The sequence below is a fragment of the Mastacembelus armatus genome, chromosome 23 (genome assembly GCF_900324485.2).
Source record: "Mastacembelus armatus chromosome 23, fMasArm1.2, whole genome shotgun sequence".
Classification (NCBI taxonomy): Eukaryota; Metazoa; Chordata; class Actinopteri; order Synbranchiformes; family Mastacembelidae; genus Mastacembelus; species Mastacembelus armatus.
Genome location: NC_046655.1, coordinates 5,146,774 through 5,169,674, shown reverse-complemented (window position 1 = coordinate 5,169,674; position 22,901 = coordinate 5,146,774). Strand labels below are relative to the sequence as shown.

The 22,901-nt window shown below is 41.3% G+C and overlaps 3 protein-coding genes across 5 annotated transcripts; 1 reads left to right on the top strand and 2 right to left on the bottom strand.

Moving 5' to 3' along the window:
* Nucleotides 1-82: 82 nt before the first annotated feature.
* Nucleotides 83-6,605, bottom strand: arl1 (ADP-ribosylation factor-like 1). The gene is made up of 6 exons (XM_026327315.2): nt 6,457-6,605; nt 5,509-5,646; nt 4,546-4,627; nt 4,245-4,356; nt 865-1,043; nt 83-651 (listed from the first exon to the last, which is right to left on the bottom strand). Exons 1-6 carry the CDS (start codon nt 6,458-6,460, stop codon nt 621-623), a joined length of 546 nt encoding a protein of 181 aa, XP_026183100.1. The 5' UTR covers nt 6,461-6,605; the 3' UTR covers nt 83-620.
* A 140-nt stretch (nt 6,606-6,745) lies between these two features.
* LOC113142320 (DENN domain-containing protein 11-like) lies at nt 6,746-13,722 on the top strand. 3 transcript variants are annotated; one of them, XM_026327307.2, is made up of 9 exons: nt 6,746-7,538; nt 8,728-8,827; nt 9,072-9,230; nt 11,087-11,243; nt 11,362-11,500; nt 12,055-12,186; nt 12,352-12,502; nt 12,950-13,018; nt 13,134-13,722. In XM_026327307.2, the coding sequence occupies exons 1-9, from the start codon at nt 7,136-7,138 to the stop codon at nt 13,327-13,329; spliced, it is 1,506 nt and encodes a 501-aa protein (XP_026183092.1). In that variant the 5' UTR covers nt 6,746-7,135; the 3' UTR covers nt 13,330-13,722. The 3 variants fall into 3 exon arrangements, with proteins under 3 accessions (XP_026183092.1, XP_026183093.1, XP_026183094.1); XM_026327308.2 differs by lacking the exon at nt 9,072-9,230; XM_026327309.2 differs by lacking the exon at nt 12,950-13,018 and having other exon boundaries at nt 13,150-13,323.
* Nucleotides 13,723-15,398: 1,676 nt separating this feature from the next.
* LOC113142367 (FYVE, RhoGEF and PH domain-containing protein 4-like) lies at nt 15,399-22,764 on the bottom strand. Its single transcript, XM_026327372.1, has 15 exons — nt 22,638-22,764; nt 20,039-20,603; nt 19,432-19,912; nt 19,094-19,239; nt 18,825-18,981; nt 18,497-18,635; nt 18,316-18,374; nt 17,991-18,134; nt 17,612-17,784; nt 17,300-17,330; nt 17,095-17,178; nt 16,843-16,968; nt 16,619-16,759; nt 16,151-16,287; nt 15,399-15,813 (listed from the first exon to the last, which is right to left on the bottom strand). Exons 1-15 carry the CDS (start codon nt 22,762-22,764, stop codon nt 15,807-15,809), a joined length of 2,517 nt encoding a protein of 838 aa, XP_026183157.1. The 3' UTR covers nt 15,399-15,806.
* Between the last annotated feature and the right edge of the window lie 137 nt (nt 22,765-22,901).

Genomic DNA, 22,901 nt, shown 5'->3' with positions numbered 1-22,901 from the left:
TCCTCCCCAACTGTCAGGGTGGTGAGCTCAAAGGCTGAAGTCAGGCGTGATCAAACAAACCTGACACTCACTTTGGAGGTCTCTATAGTCATACTGTGACTTCAAGAACACAAAAGTCATTTCCTCATGATTGTCTTGTTACTGAAACAAGAAAATTAACCCATCATCATGAGAAAATGGGTTTTATCTCAAGCTAACACCATTAAAACAGATAATTGCAACTGTGACAATTCTTGGCTTCTGCAGTTAATTTCTTAGTCCATGCTAATTTATCAGAGCAGACATGTTTACAAATTGATAATAAACTTGCAACATTTGTTTAAGAATTATTTGAACAATCGACTGATGCATTTTCAAAACATGCAAGAAACATCCTGCAACTCCTACAGCTCTCTAAAACCTTCCATTGGGATTAGTGTCTGTGTGGTGTCCATACGTTACTGCAGCCTTCGCTTCTCAGTCCCAGGCTTGAAAGGCATTGGAAGGACTTGGCCAAGGCTTCAGGTGAGGGCAGGAGTGTCATCACTGATCCAAAGGATGGGATGTGGGGAAGGGCAAGTCACACGGTTTCATACAGAAGGGTCAAAGGTCAGGAGTATATACAGACTGGGTGGGAGCCTTTACTGCCGACTCTTCAGCGAATCCACCAACCTAAGATAACAGACAGCAAATATAATTCAGCTTTAGTAAACAGAGTCGATATGTTGTGTAACATGAACTAACAGTGAAGAATAATTAGACTTTCATGAACCCTCCACTTAGTCTTTCACTGTTTCAAAAATGACTTTTCTGTCTGACGAATCCTACTCTATGACCAACTCAAATATACAATACATATGATACAGTACAGGAGGAAACACTTACCATTCCATTGCCTCATCCAGACCTGTGCCCTTTGTGGCTGAGGTCTTGAAGATCTGCCATTTTCTGTCTTTGAGTGCAGGAAGGCCCAAAGAATTGGCCACCTCTGTGGGTGTCATTGCCTGGTCCATGTCCTGTTTGTTTGCAAATACCACCAGGATTGCCTTCTTCAACTCTTCCTCCTGGATAAAGTACAAACTTTAAGATTATAATAAAAACACAAACATTATGAAACATCACCTCATTTCCCCTAAATAATAATAATATACTCAAAGCTGGAAATTTGTCTACTGGTGGCTCCAAATATTCAATTTCAATTCAATTCAATTTTATTTGTATAGCGCCAAATCACAATACAAATCATCTCAAGGCACTTTACAAAAACTAAAACTAAAAACCCAACAATTCCCTTATGAGCAAGCACTTGGCGACAGTGGAGAGGAAAAAACTCCCTTTAACGGAAGAAAAAAACCTCCAGCAGAACCGGGCTCAGTTTGGGCGGCCATCTGCCTCGACCGGTTGGGGTGAGTGGATAGAGCAGAGAGAAAAGAACAGCAACAATAAACAACAAATAGACACTGCAAGTTGGTGGGGCCAGTAACTGCACATCAGCGATAAACAGCTCCAGGACCAGGGACACCTGCAGAAGGTACAGAGAGAGAGAGAGAGAGAGAGAGGGAGGGAGAGAGCACAAACTAGGGGAGAGAGAGAGCACAAGGTTAGTAACATTCAATGGTGGAATATACATGAGGTCGGAGAGAAGGGGGAGGGGGGGGCGGGTAGGGTAGGGGAGCTCAGTGCACCAATGGTCCTTGGGCAGTCTAGGCCTATAGCAGCATAACTAACTAAGGGATGGTTCAGGGTTGCCTGAAGCCAGCCCTAACTATATGCTTTGTCAAAGAGGAAGGTTTTAAGTCTAGCCTTAAAAGTACAGAGAGTGTCTGCCTCCTGAACCCAGGCTGAGAGCTGGTTCCACAGGAGAGGAGCTTGATAGCTAAAGGCTCTGCCTCCCATTCTGCTTTTGAGAACTCTGGGAACCACAAGTAGGCCTGCACTCTGAGAGCGAAGTGGTCTATTGGGATAATATGGTACTATGAGGTCTTTAAGGTATGAAGGAGCTTGATTATGAAGGGATTTGTATGTGAGAAGAAGGATTTTAAATTCTATTCTATATTTTACAGGGAGCCAATGAAGAGAAGCCAATATAGGAGAAATATGATCTCTCCTGCTAGTTCCTGTCAGGACTCTGGCTGCGGCATTCTGGATTAATTGGAGGCTTTTTATTAAGATATTAGGACATCCAGATAGTAATGAGTTACAGTAATCTAGCCTTGAGGAAACAAACGCATGGACTAGTTTTTCTGCATCATTTTGAGACAGGATGTTCCTAATTTTGGAAATGTTGCGCAGGTGAAAGAATGCAGTTCTAGAAATTTGTTTTATGTGTGAGTTAAAGGACATGTCCTGGTCAAAAATAACTCCAAGGTTTTTTACAGTAGTGCTGGAGGCCAGGGCTATGCCATCTAGAGTAGCTATAATTTTAGAAAAGTTATTTCTGAGATTTTTAGGCCCAAATATAATGACTTCTGTTTTCTCCGAGTTTAAAAGTAAAAAGTTACTGGTCATCCAAGCCTTTATGTCAGTTAGACAGGCTTGAAGTCTGGTTAACTGGTTTGTGTTAACAGGTTTAATAGATTGATATAACTGAGTGTCATCCGCATAGCAGTGGTAATTAATAGAGTGCTTCCTAATGATATATCCTAAAGGAAGCATGTACAGGGTGAACAGAATCGGTCCTAGCACAGAACCTTGTGGAACTCCATAACTAACTTTTGTTCGTGTGGAAGGTTCATCATGGACATGAACAAACTGGAATCTGTCCGATAAATAGGATTGGAACCACTTTAACGCTGTTCCTCTGATACCAATCACATGCTCCAGTCTCTGTAATAAGATGTTGTGGTCAATGGTGTCGAATGCTGCACTAAGGTCTAGGAGGACAAGTATCGAAACAAGTCCATTATCTGAGGCTAAGAGAAGATCGTTGGTAACTTTCAACAGTGCTGTTTCTGTACTATGATGTGCTCTAAATCCTGATTGGAAATCTTCAAATAGTTCATTCCTGTGTAAGTGGTCTGATAGCTGCTTAGCAACAGCTTTTTCTAGGATTTTAGAAATAAATGGCAGGTTGGATATTGGTCTATAATTAGCCAAGACACCTGGATCAAGACTAGGCTTTTTGAGTAAAGGTTTGATTACTGCAGTCTTAAAGGCCTGTGGTACGTAGCCTGATACTAGAGATAAATTTACCAAGTCCAATAAAGATGAGTTCATTAATGGCAGGGTGCCTTTAAGCAGTCTAGTCGGGATGGGGTCCAAGAGACACGTTGATGATTTCGATGAAGCAACTACTGATGTAAATTCAGAGAGATCTATAGGAGAGAAGCAGTCTAAACATAACTGAGGTCCTACAGATGATTCAAGAGCTACTGTAGTAAAAGATTCATTTATTGCAGGTATAGGAAGCATCTGCTGAATTTTATCTCTAATAGTTGTGATTTTATTTGTAAAGAAACTCATAAATTCATCACTGCTGAGAGCTAAGGGAACACTGGGCTCAACGGAGCTGTGACTTTTTGTCAGCCTGGCTACAGTGCTGAAAAGAAACCTGGGATTGTTCTTATTTTCCTCTATTAGTGATGAATAGTATGCAGTTCTGGCTTTACGGAGAGCTTTTTTATATGTTAGTAGACTGTTTTTCCAGGCTAGAAAAATTTCCTCTAAGTTTGTGGAACGCCACTTCCTTTCCAGCCTTCGTGATGCCTGCTTTAAGGTACGAACATGTAAATTATACCATGGGGCTAGTCTTCTCTGAATCACTAACTTCTTTTTCAGAGGGGCTACAGAATCAAGCGTTTCACGCAGTGAGGTTACAGCGCTGTCAACAACATGATCAATTTGGTAGGGAGTAGGATTAAGGCAGCTGCCCTCCATTATGTTTATACTTGGCATAGATGTAAATAAAGATGGAATCATTTTCTTAAATTTATTAACAGCGTTGTCAGATAAACATCTGCTGTAGTGGAATTTTCTTCCAGACGCTGCATGATCCATCATTTTAAATTCGAAAGTTATCAGTGTTCTATTGTGCTAACTGCGAATAAAAACTACATTAGATGTTTTGAATCCCCATATTCATTTGGTAACAGTACAAAGATAAGCTATCTAAAGTGAAGTCCTGCTTAATTCAGCAACAAAAATGCCAAACTATACTCTGCACTTATTTCAACAGCATTTAGTAAAGCAGTCCAGCCAAACTAGCCCACCTGTAGTTCACAAAAAAGAACACAAATAGGGATGTAGCTCTGAATTAGCCCACTAACCTCCAGCATGGCAACCAGTTCAGACTTTGAGATGCCCATCCTGTCGCGGTCACTGCTGTCAACAACATAGATGACTGCATCAGTATTTGAATAGTAACACCGCCAGTAGGGTCTGTAAGGGAGAGGAGGGGAGGGTGGAGAAGTTAGAGAGAGAAAAAACACTGTTGTGACAGGAGTAAGATGGTTAAGACAATACAAAGACGTGCTTTAAAACAGAAAATGTATTTGAAACGAAAAAAAGAGGATAAAATAAATGGACCAAAACACATAGGAGGTCCACCACATGCCCACCGACGCCTACCTGATACTTGTCTGTCCTCCAAGATCCCACACCTGGAACTTCAGGTTCTTATATGTGACTGTCTCAACATTGAAGCCGATTGCTGCACAGAAATACAAATGGGTAAAGTAAGCATGAGCCTGATCATTATCTTCCTTTATGGCTGTGTAAAGTTTTTTTTTTTTTTTTTAAACTCAATTTTTTTAAACTACAATTATTGTCTGAACAACACTATAATAAAATGCTACTTTTGCTATCTGAGTCATAGTAACATGAATTAGACAATAGGGTTTGCTGCTGTTTTAAAAAGTGCGAGTTAACTTTACATCTATAGTGTTCTGTCTTAAATAAATATGTTAGTGATTCTCAAACAAACTACACAGACAGCAAACACCACAGACAACATCCATAATCAAAATTTTGTGTTGTGTTGAACTACATGCAAGGTATGACAAGCAGCATGTGCATATTCAAATAGACAGTGAAATGGAAAACACTGCTTAAGTCAATGGAACTCTTTCATAATGGGCTACACAGATTCAGAGAAGATTTGGTGAAAAACACATTTCTACATAATGACAACTAATGAAATTAAATCAACTTGTGTTGATAGATTTTGCTAACAGATAACCAGAAAATCTTCAGAACATCTTTCATTTTCATGAAGTTAAAGTCCTGCTCTAATATAGCTAATCGCTAATATTGATTATTTTTTTACCGATTACCTAAAGTCTTTGTCTTTCTCACTGTCAGTCGAAGCAGCCAGATGCACATGTGTATCAGTGTGTTGACACTACTTGTATGTGTCTGCCAAGTGTGTAAAAGCCTCCACCTGCAGCTCTACAGATCCATGCAGGTTTACAGTGCACAGAGTAATTATATTAAATAAATGTTTAACTATTGTACAGTGGAACTAAAGCTAACACATGATGACCAACAAGAGAAAAGCACAGAGGTAAAGAAACAGAGCCATCCAGTACTTACTGGGGATTGTAGTGACTACCTCTCCAACCTGCAGCCGGTACAGAATGGTGGTTTTTCCAGCACCGTCCAAACCAAGGATCAAAATCCTCATTTCTCTGGTGCCAAACAAGCCAGAGAATAGACTAGAGAAGAAACCACCTGGAGATAAACACAAACATGCATTTTTTTTGGGGGCTATTTATCAATTAAAGCAGAAAAATGTACCTTAATAATGTATGTCGTAGTAGTATGTGATGGAAAACATGCCTGGTTATAATACGTATATAGTATGTCATGCAGTTGTGCCTTTGTACAGTATGGGAAGAAGTAGGTGCCTCAGTATACTATGTACCTTAATACACAGTATGTGACCAAAAATATGCCTTAAAATATCACAATAATCTTCCTTAGTGTATAATGCCAGAAAAGAAGAATTAGAAAAGTGTAAGTTAAAAATACGTTGTGTTTATTGCCATACATCACTTTGGGCACTAATAACTAATGGTGTCTGTTGAAGAACAATTAGAGGATAGAAATCCTAGAAACACAGGCTGTGAAGTGACAAACAGCTTGTGTAGCATTAACCAGCCAGCACTGTCCAAAGTGGCCTCACTGGTTAGCCGAGATTAGCTTAGCTACAGTAAACACGGCATGCTGAAACTAACACCGCAACCTGTCCTGTCCTTTTTGACTTATGTCGTTGAAGCCAATGTATACTAAACTAAATACTATATACTGTAACACAAGAATAAACACGTTTGCACATTGTGCGCTCCAACACATCCTAACTCAAACACGGCGTTCACTGTAGCTAAGCTAAGCTAGCAAGCTAACAACAGTCGCAATGAGCGTTCAGTGAAGCAGGCAGAAAGAAAACAGAGACGTGCCTTTTACTTATTTCTACCCTACAAACACATTCACATTGACATAGACATATACATATGACTGACTAATGATGAATTTACTCACCCATTTCGACAAAACCACGTTCCTAATTAGAGAAACACGGGGCAGCTTGGTTGGACTGGGAGTCCTTCTTCTTCTTCCGTGTGGCTGACGTGTCCCTGAACACGTCACCACCTCGCCAATGGATTTTACTTCGCCACTTTCGTCACGTCTAAACTGATCAGCTGCGGCTAATAGTTCACGCTTAAAATCGATACTACACAGTCACAACCTTTTAGATTTTCTACAAGCGGATGCGGGTTGCAATAGCTTATAAAAACAGAACTCCTGTCCTCGAAAGTGCGGCTGACAGAGAGAGGTCTGAGTCCGACGCTCCGGGACAGGGTGCATTCAAGATCCGTGTTTCCAAATGTTCAAAAGCTGTATTTACTGAAGGGGATGTGGCAGTCACTGGTGGATTGTCTTGAATGCAGCTCAGACTATACGAAAAGGAGTTGCCCTGTCAACAGCATCAAAATTTATGATCACCTCAGAGTAGAAAGATATCAAAGCTCGATGTGACAGCTGCTCTGCAAATAACTGATTTTTGATGCAAAGTGCAGCCGCTCCGAGCCGCACGGAGTCACTTCACGATGCGGACACTGCTCTGAGTTGTCATTGTCCACGGATGGACCTGGTGCCTGTCGGCTGAGACATCATTTACAATCCGCGGTGAGACTGACGACGCGGGACCGCCGACAGGATGGTGGAGCGGTCGGACCGTGCCCCTCTGCTGGACTGGGAGGAGGTTCCGTCCGCGGAGCAGCCCGGCGGTGCAGCACCGGCAGAGGCTCACGCTAAGGACCGTCTGTCGAGCCCCTCCAACAGCCGTGCCTTATCAGCGTGCCCCGCGCCGGGGTTTGGGTGGAGTAGCGGTCCGGGGGGTCCTACTCCCAGCAGGTCCGTCTCTAACGTAGACGGCTGCAGCGCCCCGCCCGCGACCTGCAGCACCCAGGCGGGCACGGATGAAGGGCTGCGTTTTGACAAGGAGGAGCATCCTTCGGATTCAGGACCGAGGGAAGTGTCGCTGGAAGACAGGATGGTGAAATGGGAGGAAAGGGACCAGATTGTGTCGGTCTTTGTGGTTACATTCAACACCAGATCAGGTGGGACATAAAATATGAAACATGTAATTATCATTGTGATATGACATCAAATACAAAATGTTCACAGAAAATGGGAAAAAAGATGATGCGATTAAATAGGAAAGAATCAAAACAGCCGTCAACCAAGCCCTGTGTCTGACGCCCACAGTGAACCGCGCATGTTTCTGCAGACCTTTCTCCTACAGGTGTGGCTTTTTCTGACCTGGACACCAGACTACAGACATTATTAAAAGCCTGGTCATCTTCTGTGGATACAGAGCAGACAAAGCCCCTGTGAAATAGTCTACTTACCCAATCAATTTGAGAACCATAGGATTAAATATTTGAAATTTTAAATGAGCAGAATTTAGCATAGACACAGAAATATGAGTCTGTGCAGTTATGTTAATAACTCATGTTAATGGTAAAGTGGTAATATATTTCTGCTGTAGCACCACAACAAAACACATCTTCATTTTGGTGCAAATGCATGCATACAAGATGTTCACTGAAAGGAATAATCTGCACCCCGAAGCCCAGTGTTTCTATTTTGGAAGCTATCTAAATGAGATTTAAATGTCGACTCTGCAGTATGCATGGTAGACTGGAAGAATTAGAGAATTCATTAGAATAGAATTAGGACTAATTACAATTACAAAAAAAAAAAAAAAAAAAAAATCACAAATCAAAGCATTTTGATTTGCTACCTCCTTTTTTTTTACCTGGTTGTGACCTTTAATAATGGTTCGTCTGTACAGGGAATGGCTTTGACTGGTATGTTGACTTTAAGCACAAATCTTAAAGTCAACAATGGCTCTCTAAGAGTCAAGACAGCATCTTCAGCTGCCAGTGTTCTCTAGGCCCAGTCAGTGACACAGACCTGCAGGCTCTGGAGACTGACGACCAAGCAACTCCCATTTTCTGCAGAAACTACTGACTGACACATGTATCTAATGATTAGATTAAAAAAACCACAGTGGCTGAGTCACCTCCTCTGTTTTTCTGCTCCTATCAGACCATATTTGCTCAGCTGCTGCTCGAGCGTCAGCCCTCACCCGACACTTTATGAATTCCAAAGAATCCGGCCGGCCTTTGTCACTGCTGTTTCATGTACAGAAAATGAAATGATGATGATGATAATACAGTATTTTTACCACCTGTGCCTGCATGTGAGCTTTATTTTCATCTCTATGTTGTGTGGGTGTTATAGGAAACATGCTGGAGTGGTGCCTGCCCAAAGACATGGACCTGGAGGGAGTGGAGTTCAAAGCCATTGCCAGCGGGTCCCACCGAGTCACCACAGACTTCATGTAAGTGTGTGCATGGTTCAGTGTAAGCAAGCAACAATACCCAAATATCTTTATAACCTAAAGGACACAACCAAGCAGATGAAGCTCGTTTTGATGATTAGGGTGTCTTTCTCCTGGGAGGACAGAACGACAAAGTGTTGACTGGCAAGAAAAAAAAAAAAAAAAAAAGGCACAGCCATCTGGCAGCGCTTTTGCTTTTCATGACTCATGGCTTCGACTGTCTCCTTACCTACTCTATCCGCAGCTACTTCCGGAAGGGATGCTACTTCGGCCTTGCCTGCTTTGCTAACATGGCGGTGGAGAGCATGGTGGAGAGGGGGGCGAGGATGAAGTCGGTAGGGATCCTGTCTCCTTCCTACACCCTGCTCTACCGCTACATGAGCTTTCTGGAACACCAGGTCAGGTAAGAGGTACTTGTTTGTACAACAGAGTGGCCTGTCGCTGGATTGTTAAGACTTACTGAAAGTCTGTCTACACATTCTCGTCTTGTTAACCTACTTCCAATTCTTCTTTCCTATCCCTCAATTCAAAAGACCAGTTTTACACTTTGTATCACTCTTGTTTTCTCTAACACTCTTCCAGCAACACTTTGCATCCATTACCTAACTGTGCTGGTGTGCACAGGCCTGTGTGCTTCAGTGTTACATCCTGGTGCACTTCCTCTTCATTGGTTGTCACTTCCTCTTTCTCTCTGCTTTCCCTGATCCTCCTCTCTTCCCCCTCCACAGTTCCCACACTCTGACCTCTCCTGACCCTGCGATCATGCAATGGTCATGCTCCTTACTCATCAATCTCAACTTAGCTCGCTCCAGATTTGTCATCTGCTGACTGCTACGGCACTCGTCTGATTCTTATATAAAGGGCTCATTGTTGGTCATAAGGCGATTAAGAAATGTAGAAACTGATAGGCGCCTTTCACTCTTTTCTCATACTCTCTTTTGCCTTCTCACGACATAATTTTTGCCCTCGTCTTTTCTTGGCACTTGTAGCTAGTGGAACTCATTAGTTTTACAGGGAAACGCTAATTATGCTTGATGGATATGGAAGATAAATGGCAATGTGTTTTATCACAGAAAAACTGCAGCATAACATTTGTTTATAACTCTCAGTTCAACAGAACAGTTGACTGAAAAATTAACTTACAGTCCTACCACCTGTCAATGTAACAGTCAGTTCTAGATGGCTGAGGCTTTAACACCAAGGTACCATGAAACCCACATATCCAGTCTTGATTATTTTGACTGAGAATAATTAACAAAGCCTTAATATAAATAACTTCCTGTTCTGTAGCTGTAGTCAGGATCTGGCTATGTTGAGCAGCTCTTTTTCTTCTGTGCTTTGGTGAAACAGTGGCAGTGGTTCAGGGTGGTCTAGACTTGGTGTTACTGAATCATTTTCCAGGTCACAGGCATTAATTTGTGTAACAAAAGGCTGCATCTGGTCATTTGTTTCACAAGACTGCATCTGCATTCATTAGTAACAGCTAAGCAAATGCATTCAGTGTTTTATTAGTCACATTTAAAATCAATATATCTATGTGATAGAGGCGCTAACTTATCATTTTGAGCAAGGTAAGCCTACATCGGCTCCACTAAGTATTCAGACCCCTTTACTCTTTGCACACATTGGTATGTTGTAGAATTGGTTTTAAAAAGATAGAATTCTTTCCATCTACATTTATTAATCAATGAGGATGAAGTTTGGAGAATTTTTAGCAAATTAATCAGAAGTTGCTCAGTTGCTGGAGAGAGACGATCAGTACGTATATACGCTGATCAAAGAATTCCTTTGCAGGCCATGTTGTAATTATTAATGTGTTTAATGCATGCAGCAATACATTTTGCCAAATCCTTTGCCCTCATTTCAAATGAAGTGTGTCTGTGAAATACCATCTGTAGTGTGTAGCATTGCTGGCAGGCTTGTGGTTCAGCTGAAGCCTAATTGCTGCGGTGATGTTTCTACTGTGTGTGTGTGTGTGTGTGTGTGTGTGTGTGTGTGTGTAAAGAGCACCATGTGCCTTTTGCATCCTCATTCCCCCCTTTTTTAATTTTATTGTGATTTACTGGAATGATTTCGGCTGGTTTGGTTGGGATGATTTTGCTTGGTCTTTGATAAGATTTGAACTGGCCCAGTATCATTATATCACAAACCCTTATTCGCTGATGGTCAGTACAACCTTTTTATGTGTAAATCATGTAATTTTTTTGGATTAGAATTCCCACTTTTAATGCCTGTATTCTACTTTGTCACCTGACCAAGGCTTCAGCTTCAGTCCCCGGGCCACTACTCCCCCCTGGAGGCCTTCTATGAGGACAAGAGGGCACTCCTGCCCCCCAGTGGTGATGGTGTTGTTACTGCATTTCCTGCCAACACCTGGGGAGCTGCAATTAACCACAGCATGCACCCTGAGATGAAGGTAGGACAAACTTTTTCTATCTTCATTTCCACAGATGTGCAGCCGGTGTCTGTGGCTTCTGCCACTGTATTTACTCACTAACCCTGTGTGTTTCTGTGTGTGAATACCTGTGGGTCAGATCACACACCCTGCAGGCTGTATGTCCCAGTTCATCCGCTTCTTTGGGGAGCAGATCATGGTGCTGTGGAAACTGGCGCTTCTCCGCAGACGCATCCTAATCTTCTCCCCTCCGCCTGTGGGCGTGGTGTGCTACAGGGGTGAGAAACAGCTGGACTCATTCACTTTGAATAGAAGTTTGACATTTGCTCATATTTGCCTTATTTTTATGTTTTTACTCCAATATGGGTTTTCACAGTATTTACAGTGAAAGCGCTGAAGCCCGTTAATCAGAATTTAGTCTTCCATCATCTATACCCACTTATTCCTAAACAGGGCCACATAGAGACAAACAACCTCACACACTCACACTCACTCCTATGGGCAATTTGGAGTCACCAATCAACCTGACATATATGTTTTTGGACTGTGGGAGGAAACCAGAGAACCTGGAGAGAACCCACACAAGCACAGGGAGAACATGCAGACTCCACACAGAAAGGCCCCTGATGGGTTGCGTGCTGCAAAATTTTTGTCTTTTTCCTAATAATTACAAGTGCACTGACTGAACAATTCGTCAGCGTACATGCACTTCCTTTCCAGCTCTAGCAGTGTTGGACAGCCCACACGTCATGCACATGTTCACATCCTGTGTTCCTTTTTGTCTCCCACACTCATATCATTTTTATGCCCTCCACCCCCACTTCCCTTGTAGTGTATTGCTGTTGTTGCCTGGCAAATATCTCCATCCCCGGGGTCGGTGTGACCGTGCCTGAGTTCCGCCCCTTCTTCTATGTTAATGTGGCTGACATCAGCGCCCTGGAGAATGAGCTCTCCTACGTTGCATGTAAGTGGATGCTAGAAAATGTTAACCTTTGCAAAAGGGCCCACAGAAAAAGGCCTAGGCTGGTTAGTTCATTAAACATATCTGTCACAAATATGACTAGTATCTCCAGTGCCTCACATTTTAGAGATGGGGTGTGTGTGTGTGTGTGTTTGTTTGTATGTTTAGGTACTACTGAGAAGATCTTTGAGGAGAAGAAGGACCTGTATGATGTGTATGTAGACAATCAGAATGTAAAGACCTACAGAGACGGCCTGAAGCCTCTGCTCCGCCTCAGCACCTCAGACAGGGAGAAGTATTCCAAACTCACTGAACAGAGGTAGCTACAGCAACAGAAAGAATTACCAGGGTGGGAATTCAAAGGCCAACACTGATATTCCGAATTTTTTTTTTATCTACAAACAGTTACTGTCTGTGTTTCCACTGACTGATGTCACAGAACTCCAGTGTTGTCTTAAAAAAATATTAAAAATACATCCTTATGCTGGAAATGTGTATTACTCTGCAGATAAAACTAGTGCCTCACAAATGCACCATTTACTCCTGTTTAATTAACATCCGGAAAAATCTACAAGGCTAAGTTGTTTTGGGAAATTCAACTTTTTGAAATCAAACAGTATATACACATCTCTATCAACTTGTCTCTGAAACCAACCACTCTAGGAACCAATGAGGATGCAAAATAAGCAACTACAAATATACATTATACATCTTGTAAATCTTATCTTCAAAGGGACTGTTAGAAATACAGTGTGTGTGTGTGTAGGCAGATGTTGCTGTACTCCCAGGAGGAGAATGGAGACTGTGTGTCTAGTGAAGAGGATCTTTTTATTCTGTAAGTGCATGATTCACTTAAACAGCCAGCCAGAAATGGTACATTAATATCAAGAACTTACCCAATAGAGAAATAAGTACAGTAACTGTCTCACCTGCCTTTTCATTTTTAACAGTTTCTTTCTGGAGCAGAACAACCGAATTTTCCAGACGCTGAATGAAGTGGCGGAAGGCCCAGATCCCACTCTGACCCAGGAGAGCGTGAGGGCCATGGGTCTGGATCCCCACGGAGACAGGCTCTTCCTGCTCCATCTGCTGGAGATCTACGGCTATGACAACCTGCTGGTGTCAGAGCAGCTCTGCTGCAGCTGAGAGACAGTGGACGTCTTTCATCGCTGTGGTATTAAAAAAAAAAAAAAAAAAGAGGGGTTGATTTGCCTTGAGTCAACTCTGAGTGCTACACTACTGTCTTCTTGGAGTCCTCAGGGCTGTTTTACTATTATTTTTTGTTGTGTATCTTCCTGTGCTACATTGGTTCACCATTGTTCTACCCTTTCACAACCTGGCAGCAAAAGCAAAAATAAGTCAGTTCTTATGTGTTTAAAAACAAGAGCGATATGGTTAATTCTGCTTGATACAACCTCATGGAGATAAACATGAGATGGATTACTCACCCTTTGCTGACTGAAAGCGATTTTCTGGAATGGATGAAGCGTTTTGCCAATACTGAGCTGTCTGTGAATGCAGCTGATGGCAGATCCAAACCCACCTATAGGAAAACTTCTTCCAATTCAGTGGTTTAGAGACTTACCATGGACAAAAGGTATATTAATGATTAATTTATGAAAGTGATAGAGAGGTATCTTTCCTGTAAATAATCCTTTTTTTATGTACAATGCATAGGGGTATGTGTGATATGAGTACCAGCTTTCTGCCCAAGATGCTGTTCTTATATCAAGTGCTGGATTTAAACATCACATTCTTCAGCCTCTTGTCCAAATCGGGGCCTTCTTTCATGAATTGTGTCATTAACAGGAGGTCAAACTGCCTTTGTATTCAAGAGCCATGTCTTTAACTTCTGCTGTTTAGTGGAAAACGACCAGTTGGTAGTTGTGGCCTGTTCAGTATTTAAATTTAATGTCAAGTCTTGAAATATGGACTGAGCTCAAACCAAATCACGTGAAGGTGTATAGAAATGGCTTATATGCACTGACTGGCACCTGGGCTTACAGTTCAGACAGATAAGCTGTTAGAACATTGTTTGCTTTTCTTAAATTTCAGGCACTGGTATTAAGAAAAGACAGATGTGCAACAGGTGACCTTAAAACTTCTGTTTGTTCTTTTGGTACAGACAAACTTTAAAATGGTTTTTAGAAGAAATCTCATAGGAAATGGGTTTAGACAACCATGCACTGGATAAGTTCTGTATTTTTTTCAAGCACACACTTGCAGCATCTGAGATATTTTTAGCTTTGTCTTCAGCAAAGCAACACTTTTGCATCAGGCCATCATGTGTTATTGATATGGGAAGTAACACATAAATGACATGAAACCCACAGGGTTCTTTATTACTCTGAAGCAAGTTCATTTTGGTCACTTGCAGTGCTGAACTTTTGTAGAATTACCACCTCTCCTCAGCTTCATTAAGCCGTATAAAGAGTCCATGTTCATATTTATAGGATGAATATTACAAAGTTTACAAAAACAAAACTTTCCTCTTGGTGGAACATATTCAATTTTAGTCTGCATAGCTCTAGATGAGGTACAGTTTAGTGGTTCATCTGAAACAACAGGGCTGGGAGTTTGGGGGGGGAGGGGGGTGTTTTGAAAGTAGGCATCACTATATCATTGCTACACAAAAATGCAGTCAGAAAATGGAAAAAAAACAAAACAAACATAACATCCGGTTAAGTAGGTCATGGTGTTAATCAGCTTTCTGTTAGAAACATACCATACATTAAGCAAACCTGGCACTTTTTCTGAGTCCATGTGCTATGTATGTGACAGAAATGAAACCAGGTGGACTTTTACCACAAACTACGTACATTGGCACAAGTACATTTATATTTCATGGTTATCAATTTCATTTATTCTTTATTTCATGTTTAACTGTAAATCGTTTTGACTGTAAATATTCAATTGCTGTAATTATCTGTGAAGAAATGGGATCAGTTGAATGTTTTTTCTAAGGATATTAAGATCCCATTGAGCCTGTGTGTTTATGTCATTGAAGCCTTTGTTATGTGGTCAAGTGTCTGCTGAGAGAAAACACCTTTATAAGCATATTTTCACACATCACATAGCACCTTAGACAACCTGTACAGATTGAAGTTAACATCTTTGTAGGGATAGTCCAATTCATGTTAAAACATCTTTATTTATTTTACTGTAAACCATTTCAGAAATAAAGTGCATAGCCACTTCTAAGGAAAACTGTTAAATATTGTGTATTAATAGTTTATTCATGAATTTCAGTGGTAGATTTTAAATTTCTCACATACATAGTTTAGAGATACTTTCTTTAACATTGACAGACTTGTTTGAGCTGTTGGGTGTTTACATAAGTAATTCTCATAGTGCCTAAACATGAGTGGGTTTCTTGATTATATACATTGATGATAAATTCCTTACCACTAGAGATAATGCCACATCTGGAGCATTGGCGGTGATATGAAAGCCAGTCAGTATGTATGCTGGCATCCGGCCTGTCAATAACTTTGAAAAAGAGGCAGCCAGTGCTGGCTGTGGTGCAGGCCATCACAGGACACAGTGCAGGTGGTCTTGGATTGACAGACCAAAACAGGGGAATCCTTCACACTGCAGCCAAGCACAGGAATACTTGACAGGCGTCACATCCTGGAAATGTGAGTGATGGATACAAAGGATAAACTATGTATAACAACCTGTTCAGATGAGCATGCTCTCCTTCTTAATAGAGGGCATTCAGTAATGTCACTTTATCTACAGTTATACCATCACTGAGTAGCAGAACAAGCCTAAAGGTAGGTCATATGAATGGTTAGAACTGCAATATGAAATTGAGTTTCCTGACAGTACACTCACCCAAATATGATATACAAAAAGACGTATGTGGCAATGATTACAAAAAGCCTTAAAACTAAAATACACTTGTATGGTTAGAAAATTAATTCAAAGATCATGTCGCAGATCACATAATCACACAGAACCTTACCTCTGGAGCAGTGTGTAAGAAGAGCAGTGGGGGCTCACTCTTGGTTGCAGACTGCACTCGTCAGCAGGTCTTGGGTTTGTCAACGTATCGTAAAAACCACTCATTACATTGTCAGTGGACACTGAAGATGCTTCCAACTGGAACAACAAGAAAATATGAATCATTTTATCATTTTTAATCCCTGACATTGATATTGTCAGTTTTATGGTCCTGAAAAGACAGACACTGCATTGTCTATGCAGAATATACAGTATCATACCTTAACTCTTCAGCTTTACAATGTCTATTTAGTTGGTTTTACCCATCACTTCTGTTCAATCCAAAAGGTTGTTTTTTGTATAATTAAATTCAAATGTGCTGTGTATGTCAAGTCCACGTAACAGAAATGACCTGTACCTAAGGGTATAATTCTTATGTACTAATGTAAAAGCTAAATTCTTGCATTGACCTTTAGATAATAAGGGTCACCTCTGTTCTTTTGTTCTTGTCCTCCACTCTGTCCCCTCTCTGCCCAGTCAGGATGGAGTAGCAAGCTTTACACACTTTGTTCATCTTGTTACCATCATATTCTAGAGCCAGCTTATTATCTAAACACTTCCAACACACCACCTGGGGAACAGAAACCATTACTGTGATACTGTCCTAAAGTGATGCTTTGTCTGTATTGGTAGTCAGCATGTCATGTCACTTACACAGCCACAGGCTCGGCAGTGATGTCGTCGCCTTGTGAGTGCATTGAAAGGCTCCTGGCATTTCATACATATGGTCACTTCATTGTCCCTGATCCAACGAGGGGCTCGGCGACCAAGTTCCTCTGCCTGTAAAAACACATGCAGGCTACAGCTGGGATGTTTCATAATCTTGTAGTACTTTCTGAGCAGCTTATTAATACACATAACTCCTTTCTGATTCTATTTTGCTCGAATTAATATAATCAAACTTACTCGTTCCTCTACATTTAGCTCCTTGGAAGCCATTTTGAAGGTTTCATTTTTCTTTTGAGACACATCAATAGCATCTTGAATCGCCTAGAGATAGAAAAAGAAAAAAACAAAACAAAAAAAAAACACTAGCTTTAAATAGAGGATTTAAACATACATGTAATATTTAATGTGCTTCACCAAACGCTAAATAAATCTACCCTGATACCTTTATCCACTCATCTCGGTCTTGTTCAGAGCTAAAAAGTAAATACATTTAAAGGGAAAATTAGGTTAATGCATTGACCGTGAACTACTATACTAAAAGTCTGCTAACACAAGATAGTTATGTTAACAAGTTACAGTTATTTAAAATAAACTATATATACACACTTCTTAACTGAAAGGCAACAAATTCATCAAATGCCTCCTACAAGGCTCCACAGAAAAAGTTGTGGTGTCGATTTGCATCACAATGTACATGGCCACCAAGACCAGAATTCTATATATAACAATACAATCCAGTGTAAAGTGCACACACCTGGTTTGCAGCTCAAGGATCCGCTCCTTTCCAGACACCTGGAAGGTGTAAGGGTGGTCTTCGTTGGTGGTCTGCTGCACATGCATGCCTTCCACTCCGATCCTACACCGCACAGTAAAACGCTGCCCAACCAGGCTGAACTTAGGAGTGCAGCACAGTAGAAAGTTGTTGAACTGTGAAAGAAAATGTATACACCATAACTCATAAGAATTAATAAACGATGATCCATGTGACATTTGCATTATAGAGTGCCCTTAACTAGAGTCACTCAGGAAAAGTGCAGTTTAAAATAATCCTCAGACTTTTTCTAGGAGTGGAAACTTATACTATATTTATACTGAAATGGCTTTTCACAAATTATAGCTCAGTATGTTCTAACCAAAAACAGGTGTCTCTCCATAGCAGACGTGTTCCTGGCAGCAAGTTTGAGCAGACGACCTTCTCTGAGAAACTCATTGGTTGGGTTGACCACATCCTCATCTCCAACCATCTCATAGATCTCCAACAGCCGCTTCAACCTCTCCTAAGGGGCAAAGAAAGATGGTGACAACGCATTGAAACTAACCTGTATGGACATCAGACCTGTATGTGACAGTTACTGTTCCTGATAGATATTTTTTGACAAAATAATACAACTAAAGTGTTAAAAGAAAAAATCTTATTTAAAACAATGGTAGATAATGTGGTGCATTATGGTAACATACAGCTTTGTGGATTGCGCTGTTGGAGTGAGTGGCTGCCATGGAAATTGTTTGCAAGGATTCTGTAAGAGAAGAAGCTCAATAAAGACATAATGACCTACAAGGGACAGACAGGCACTTTATGACAGAGCGGAAACGCACACGATAGACACGACAGACAAAGAGACTAGTACAGTGGCCTTACTGTGAGCAAGCTCATAGTCTGGGTTGTCCTCAGGCAGTTTCTTTAAGTAATCCCTCAGCAGCATCTCATAACGTGGGATCCTCTGTACCGGTTCCAACATATGGTGCTGCAGGGTAAGGCTGCCACACACCTTCTGACTCTAAACAAGACAGTAAATGCATTCTGCTCAGACATTTGGAGTTCAATGTGCATAGAAATAAGCACGGATGTATATTCAGCTGAACCCGCCTCTCGCCCAATGTCAGCTGGGATTGGCTTCAGCCCATTGCGACCCTGGATGTTTCCGGATGGATGGATACATTCAGCTGATGTGTGTGATATGTCTTGCCTGGATGTCCTGGATGATGTTTCTGAAGAGTGAGGAGCGATCAGTCCAGGTCCTCACCAGCGCAACGGCCTGGTCAAAGTTCCTGACGTAGTCAGCATACATCCTCATGAAAGGTGCATGTTGCAGCAGAACCTTACCTAGGCCCGGGTTCTTGTTCCTAGATTTATTGAAAATTAGGAAAGTATAAGGTGTGAGAGCCTGCTGTAATAGACAGTAAAACTGCTAAGGATGTCTTGAATGTTGTCTGTGTTAGGGACATAGACACCCACCAGTGGCTGATGCAGTTTTCAAGGTCAGGCAGTAGAAACTGGCTGTGGAAGGAGTAGATAGAGGAAATGTTGGAGAAGATATTTCTAATCACCTCAGGGGGAAACGAGCCTCGTCCCGCCTCTGTGGTTAGTCGGGAGCAGAACACCTGTTTTGAGAGTCAGAAGCAGGGAATTATAGCTCATTAGTTTTCTGTGCCTAGAAATTCTGATGAGAATGACAAAATATTTATATTACAATTAAAAAAATAAAAAATGAAAAAACAGGCTTGGGCCTTATATCATTTAGAACTGCGCTACACAAAAAATCCTAGCAAACTAGATCTGGCAGTAACACTGACCTGGTCTAGCAGGTGGAGACGGGCCACGTAGGCCCTCTCTGTCTGGAGAAGTTCACTGGCGATCATGTATAATTTCAGCTCTGTGTTCTCTTCATCTTTTGGCTCGTTTCCTCCTCTCTCCTCATCATCATCCTTCTCTTTCTGTTCACCTCCAGACTCCTCATGAAGCCGCTCCATTTCTGTAGTTGCCTGATTCCAGTGGCAGGAATATTTGGAGCCATATCTTCTGGATGTCTTGCCTTCTCCTACTTTGTCATTTAGTCCCATCTCATTTACTACTGACCATTCATTCCCCTGCATGATTCCATTCATTTTTCCTGAGGAATGTTCTTTGCCATTGCTTGGTAAATAGCTTTCATTTGTGATATGACTAGGTCTTGGGTCCAGGTCAGCTGGTGTTTTGATGATGGTGGGATGCTCATTGTAGTTGAATGACTCTATTAGTTTCACTGAAGAGGTTTCAGCTTTTTCAGTGGGAACTCTGTAAAAACAAAGTGTATTCATGACTAACAATCAGCAATGATTGAATTCTTTTTAGTTCTATACATGCTCTGATAAGGTAATCAGAAAATTAAAGTGTTGAAATGGACCAACTTTAAAATACTACCTGCTCTCATCCAGGTAAACTATCAGGTCAGGCACACTCAAAGATTTCCCCACTCTTTTCTCTTGCCCTTCCATCTTCCTGCTTGGGATTCTGTGCAGCCGGAGCCAGGATTTAGAGTTCCTTGCAGGACTGTAGCTGCCCATCTTCCCCTGAACAGGACTTGGGGTGCGCAGTTTTCCTGTGAGAGGGCTACGCTGTCTTGGTGACAACTTGGCAGGGCTATGCCCTGCTTCTCTCGAGGGGCTACAGTTCTGAAAGCCTCTTTTGCCCGGACTCGGGGATCCTAAAACTGGACTGGTTGCAAGACTGGGAATTCCCTGAGCACACCTGGCAGGACTTATATGTGCTCCTGACACTCCATTCAAAAAACTGGCCCCTCCTCCTCTGCCAGGACTGGGGGAGTCTCTACAATCTTGTGCTGAGTTGACAGAGGAAACAGAAACTCCATGACCTTTGTTATGACTCTGGTCTTCCTCTGTGCCATTTTCTGCCTGAAGTAATTTCCCTGTGATGGGCCCACGGGTTTGATCTTCTTCTGCTCTCAGAGGGGTCTGGAGGTGAGCACCTTCAGGAAGCACCACAAAGGGCAGTTGGTTAATTTCTGATTTACGTACAAGGTACGATGCTTTGCAGGTACAGTATTAACTACAACACACTGAGCAAACACAAGCTATGATCTCAAAGAATTAGAAGAGACTACTTGCACTTCTCAATAACGTAGCATGGGAAATATTTAATGCTCAGGTTATGGATGCAGCTTACTTGATATCAGCCTGCCCTGTGGTTGAAAGAGATGGCATTTAGCTAGTGATCTATCATTTCATAAAGTTTGCACACTCATTTTATACATTTTTTTAAAATTACAATTTAAAGTTAAAGCTGAATCTGTTGTGTTAATCTAAAACCATATATAATATTTCCTAAATTAGGACCATTTTTGAGGGCATGATTCAGAGGTCCCATCCCTTTGACTGTTGGCAAACACTGTGGTCATATGGAAAAATCTCATGACCATGTTTTATTGTGGTGTTCCTGGTCTAAACATCACACCAATATACATCCATTTTGCCAGACTGCTTTATTAGAAGAATGTCAAACAAACAAAATACAACTCTCTAATCTCTCTCAGTTCATGCACGTTTAAACTTGAACCACTGATTAAAATATTACTTTTGGCTATTAGGAGTCACATTATTCTTGGTTTTCACTGTTTTATATTGCACATCTAAAAACAGACACTCATAAGACACTAAACAACAATCCACATATTTCACACACCACAGTTTTTATTCCTGTTTTATTACTCCTAGAAATCAGCACTGACAGTACAACTGGCATCCTCACTAATTTCAAATTGTGTAACTGGATGTTTTCTTACCTGGAGTTATTTTTCAAACATATCCAAGATTATCCCTTACTTGTATAAGAAGGCAAAGCTTTCCAGTTCACTCCTGGCTTTGCTGAAATATGACAGATTTGATGGTCATGTGGCCACTTTCTCAACAGCATAATACTTCTGCTTTCTCACATGCCATGTCAGTCTCAGACAGGCAACCCTCAACACACTAAACTAATGGTATACAATAACTCCTACATAGTTTTAGACATACATTTACAGGTTTTCTGCTACTACATCAAAACCCTCAATTATTTTGAAATACTTATTTTGAAATGGATGTCTCCAAGTTCTAACATCCCTATGGCAAAAATGTAGTTTCACACTTTTGCCAGTATACTTGATTTTTAGCAAGCTGAAGAATAATTTGCTTTCTATAGGTCAGAGTGATGAGTGGTACTTTATCTGACAGTACCATTGGAGTAAACATACTTGTAGAATATAAAAGATAGCTCTGCTTCAGTGGGGAACAGAAAAGCTTTGTGTGTGAGGGACTGACAAATGTTGATCTCATATAGGAAAAGTCCAGGCTGAATTAGGGGAATGAGATTTCACTGCCAAAGTTCAACAAGCTAAAACTAACAGGCACCAATTATACCGAACAAAACTCGATATGTAAGTGCATACAAAGCCACTGCAATTGGTGTGTGCCAAAAAGAAAACTTAGCTAAAATAGGATTTACTGATTTAAGCCATGACCAATGAGGGGTGCTAATGCCCTTACCCATTGCCCTGGTCACCCTTTTCTGCAAAGCTTGAACAAAAAGCCTGAGCTATTACTTCAGAAGGTAAAAACTGTAAATATTGTTTTTCAGTCCTGCATCATTATTATAAAAGGATGAATGTGACCACAGTTGTGCTAAATCTCTAAACTCACCCAATAAAAACTGTAACATTCATAAAAGAGGATTTACAGCAAGGATGGATTAGAGTATTTTAGTAGTTAGTAGTAGTTTTACCTATGTGTGCCCAATAAACTGGCAATTGTCCTGAGATAGTGTTTCCCAGGCAATGACCACTTAAAAAGTCAACATACACTATGCAACCTACATTAAAGTTAAAACAACTAGCATGCTAAAAGTAGGTTTTAAAATGCCTGTAGCGTTCAAAGGCTGTGCTTCATACTTGTATAATGAGCTCTTAAGAGGCACAAAAGCGTCTAACACACAAAATGTGGAACAGAGGTTTAAGCTAGCAGCACACCTGTATGAGAGGCGGGGCAGCCCACCACAGAACCTTTCACCTTCCGTCGGACTGCCGCTCGTCTGAACTGGTCCAGTTCCCCGTCGCAGCTCAGGGTCAAGCTGTTCCTCTTTTTCAGGTCAAACATTGTCACAAAGTAGACCCCAACCCGCCTTCAGCCCAAAACACAGAACGGCACCACAAGCTCTGAGTGACAAACACATGGGAGGCTATGGGAAACCCAATATCTTCACGTGCTCAATTACTGCCGCTAAAACCCCTGCA

Excerpts from the sequence above, each read along its gene's own strand:
- arl1 (XM_026327315.2), bottom strand. Across the intron at positions 4,357-4,545 it reads GGAGGACAGACAAGTATCAG|ACCCTACTGGCGGTGTTACT; the intron begins GTAGGCGTCGGT and ends TCTCCCTTACAG. Across the intron at positions 1,044-4,244 it reads AACTGGTTGCCATGCTGGAG|GAGGAAGAGTTGAAGAAGGC; the intron begins GTTAGTGGGCTA and ends TACTTTATCCAG.
- LOC113142320 (XM_026327307.2), top strand. The coding sequence starts at position 7,136 with ATGGTGGAGCGGTCGGACCGTGCCCCTCTGCTGGACTGGGAGGAGGTT. Across the intron at positions 7,539-8,727 it reads TACATTCAACACCAGATCAG|GAAACATGCTGGAGTGGTGC; the intron begins GTGGGACATAAA and ends TGGGTGTTATAG. Across the intron at positions 12,187-12,351 it reads TGAGCTCTCCTACGTTGCAT|GTACTACTGAGAAGATCTTT; the intron begins GTAAGTGGATGC and ends TTGTATGTTTAG.
- LOC113142367 (XM_026327372.1), bottom strand. The coding sequence starts at position 22,764 with ATGTTTGACCTGAAAAAGAGGAACAGCTTGACCCTGAGCTGCGACGGG. Across the intron at positions 17,179-17,299 it reads ACCGAGATGAGTGGATAAAG|GCGATTCAAGATGCTATTGA; the intron begins GTATCAGGGTAG and ends TTCTATCTCTAG. Across the intron at positions 16,288-16,618 it reads ACAAGAACAAAAGAACAGAG|TTGGAAGCATCTTCAGTGTC; the intron begins GTGACCCTTATT and ends TTGTTGTTCCAG.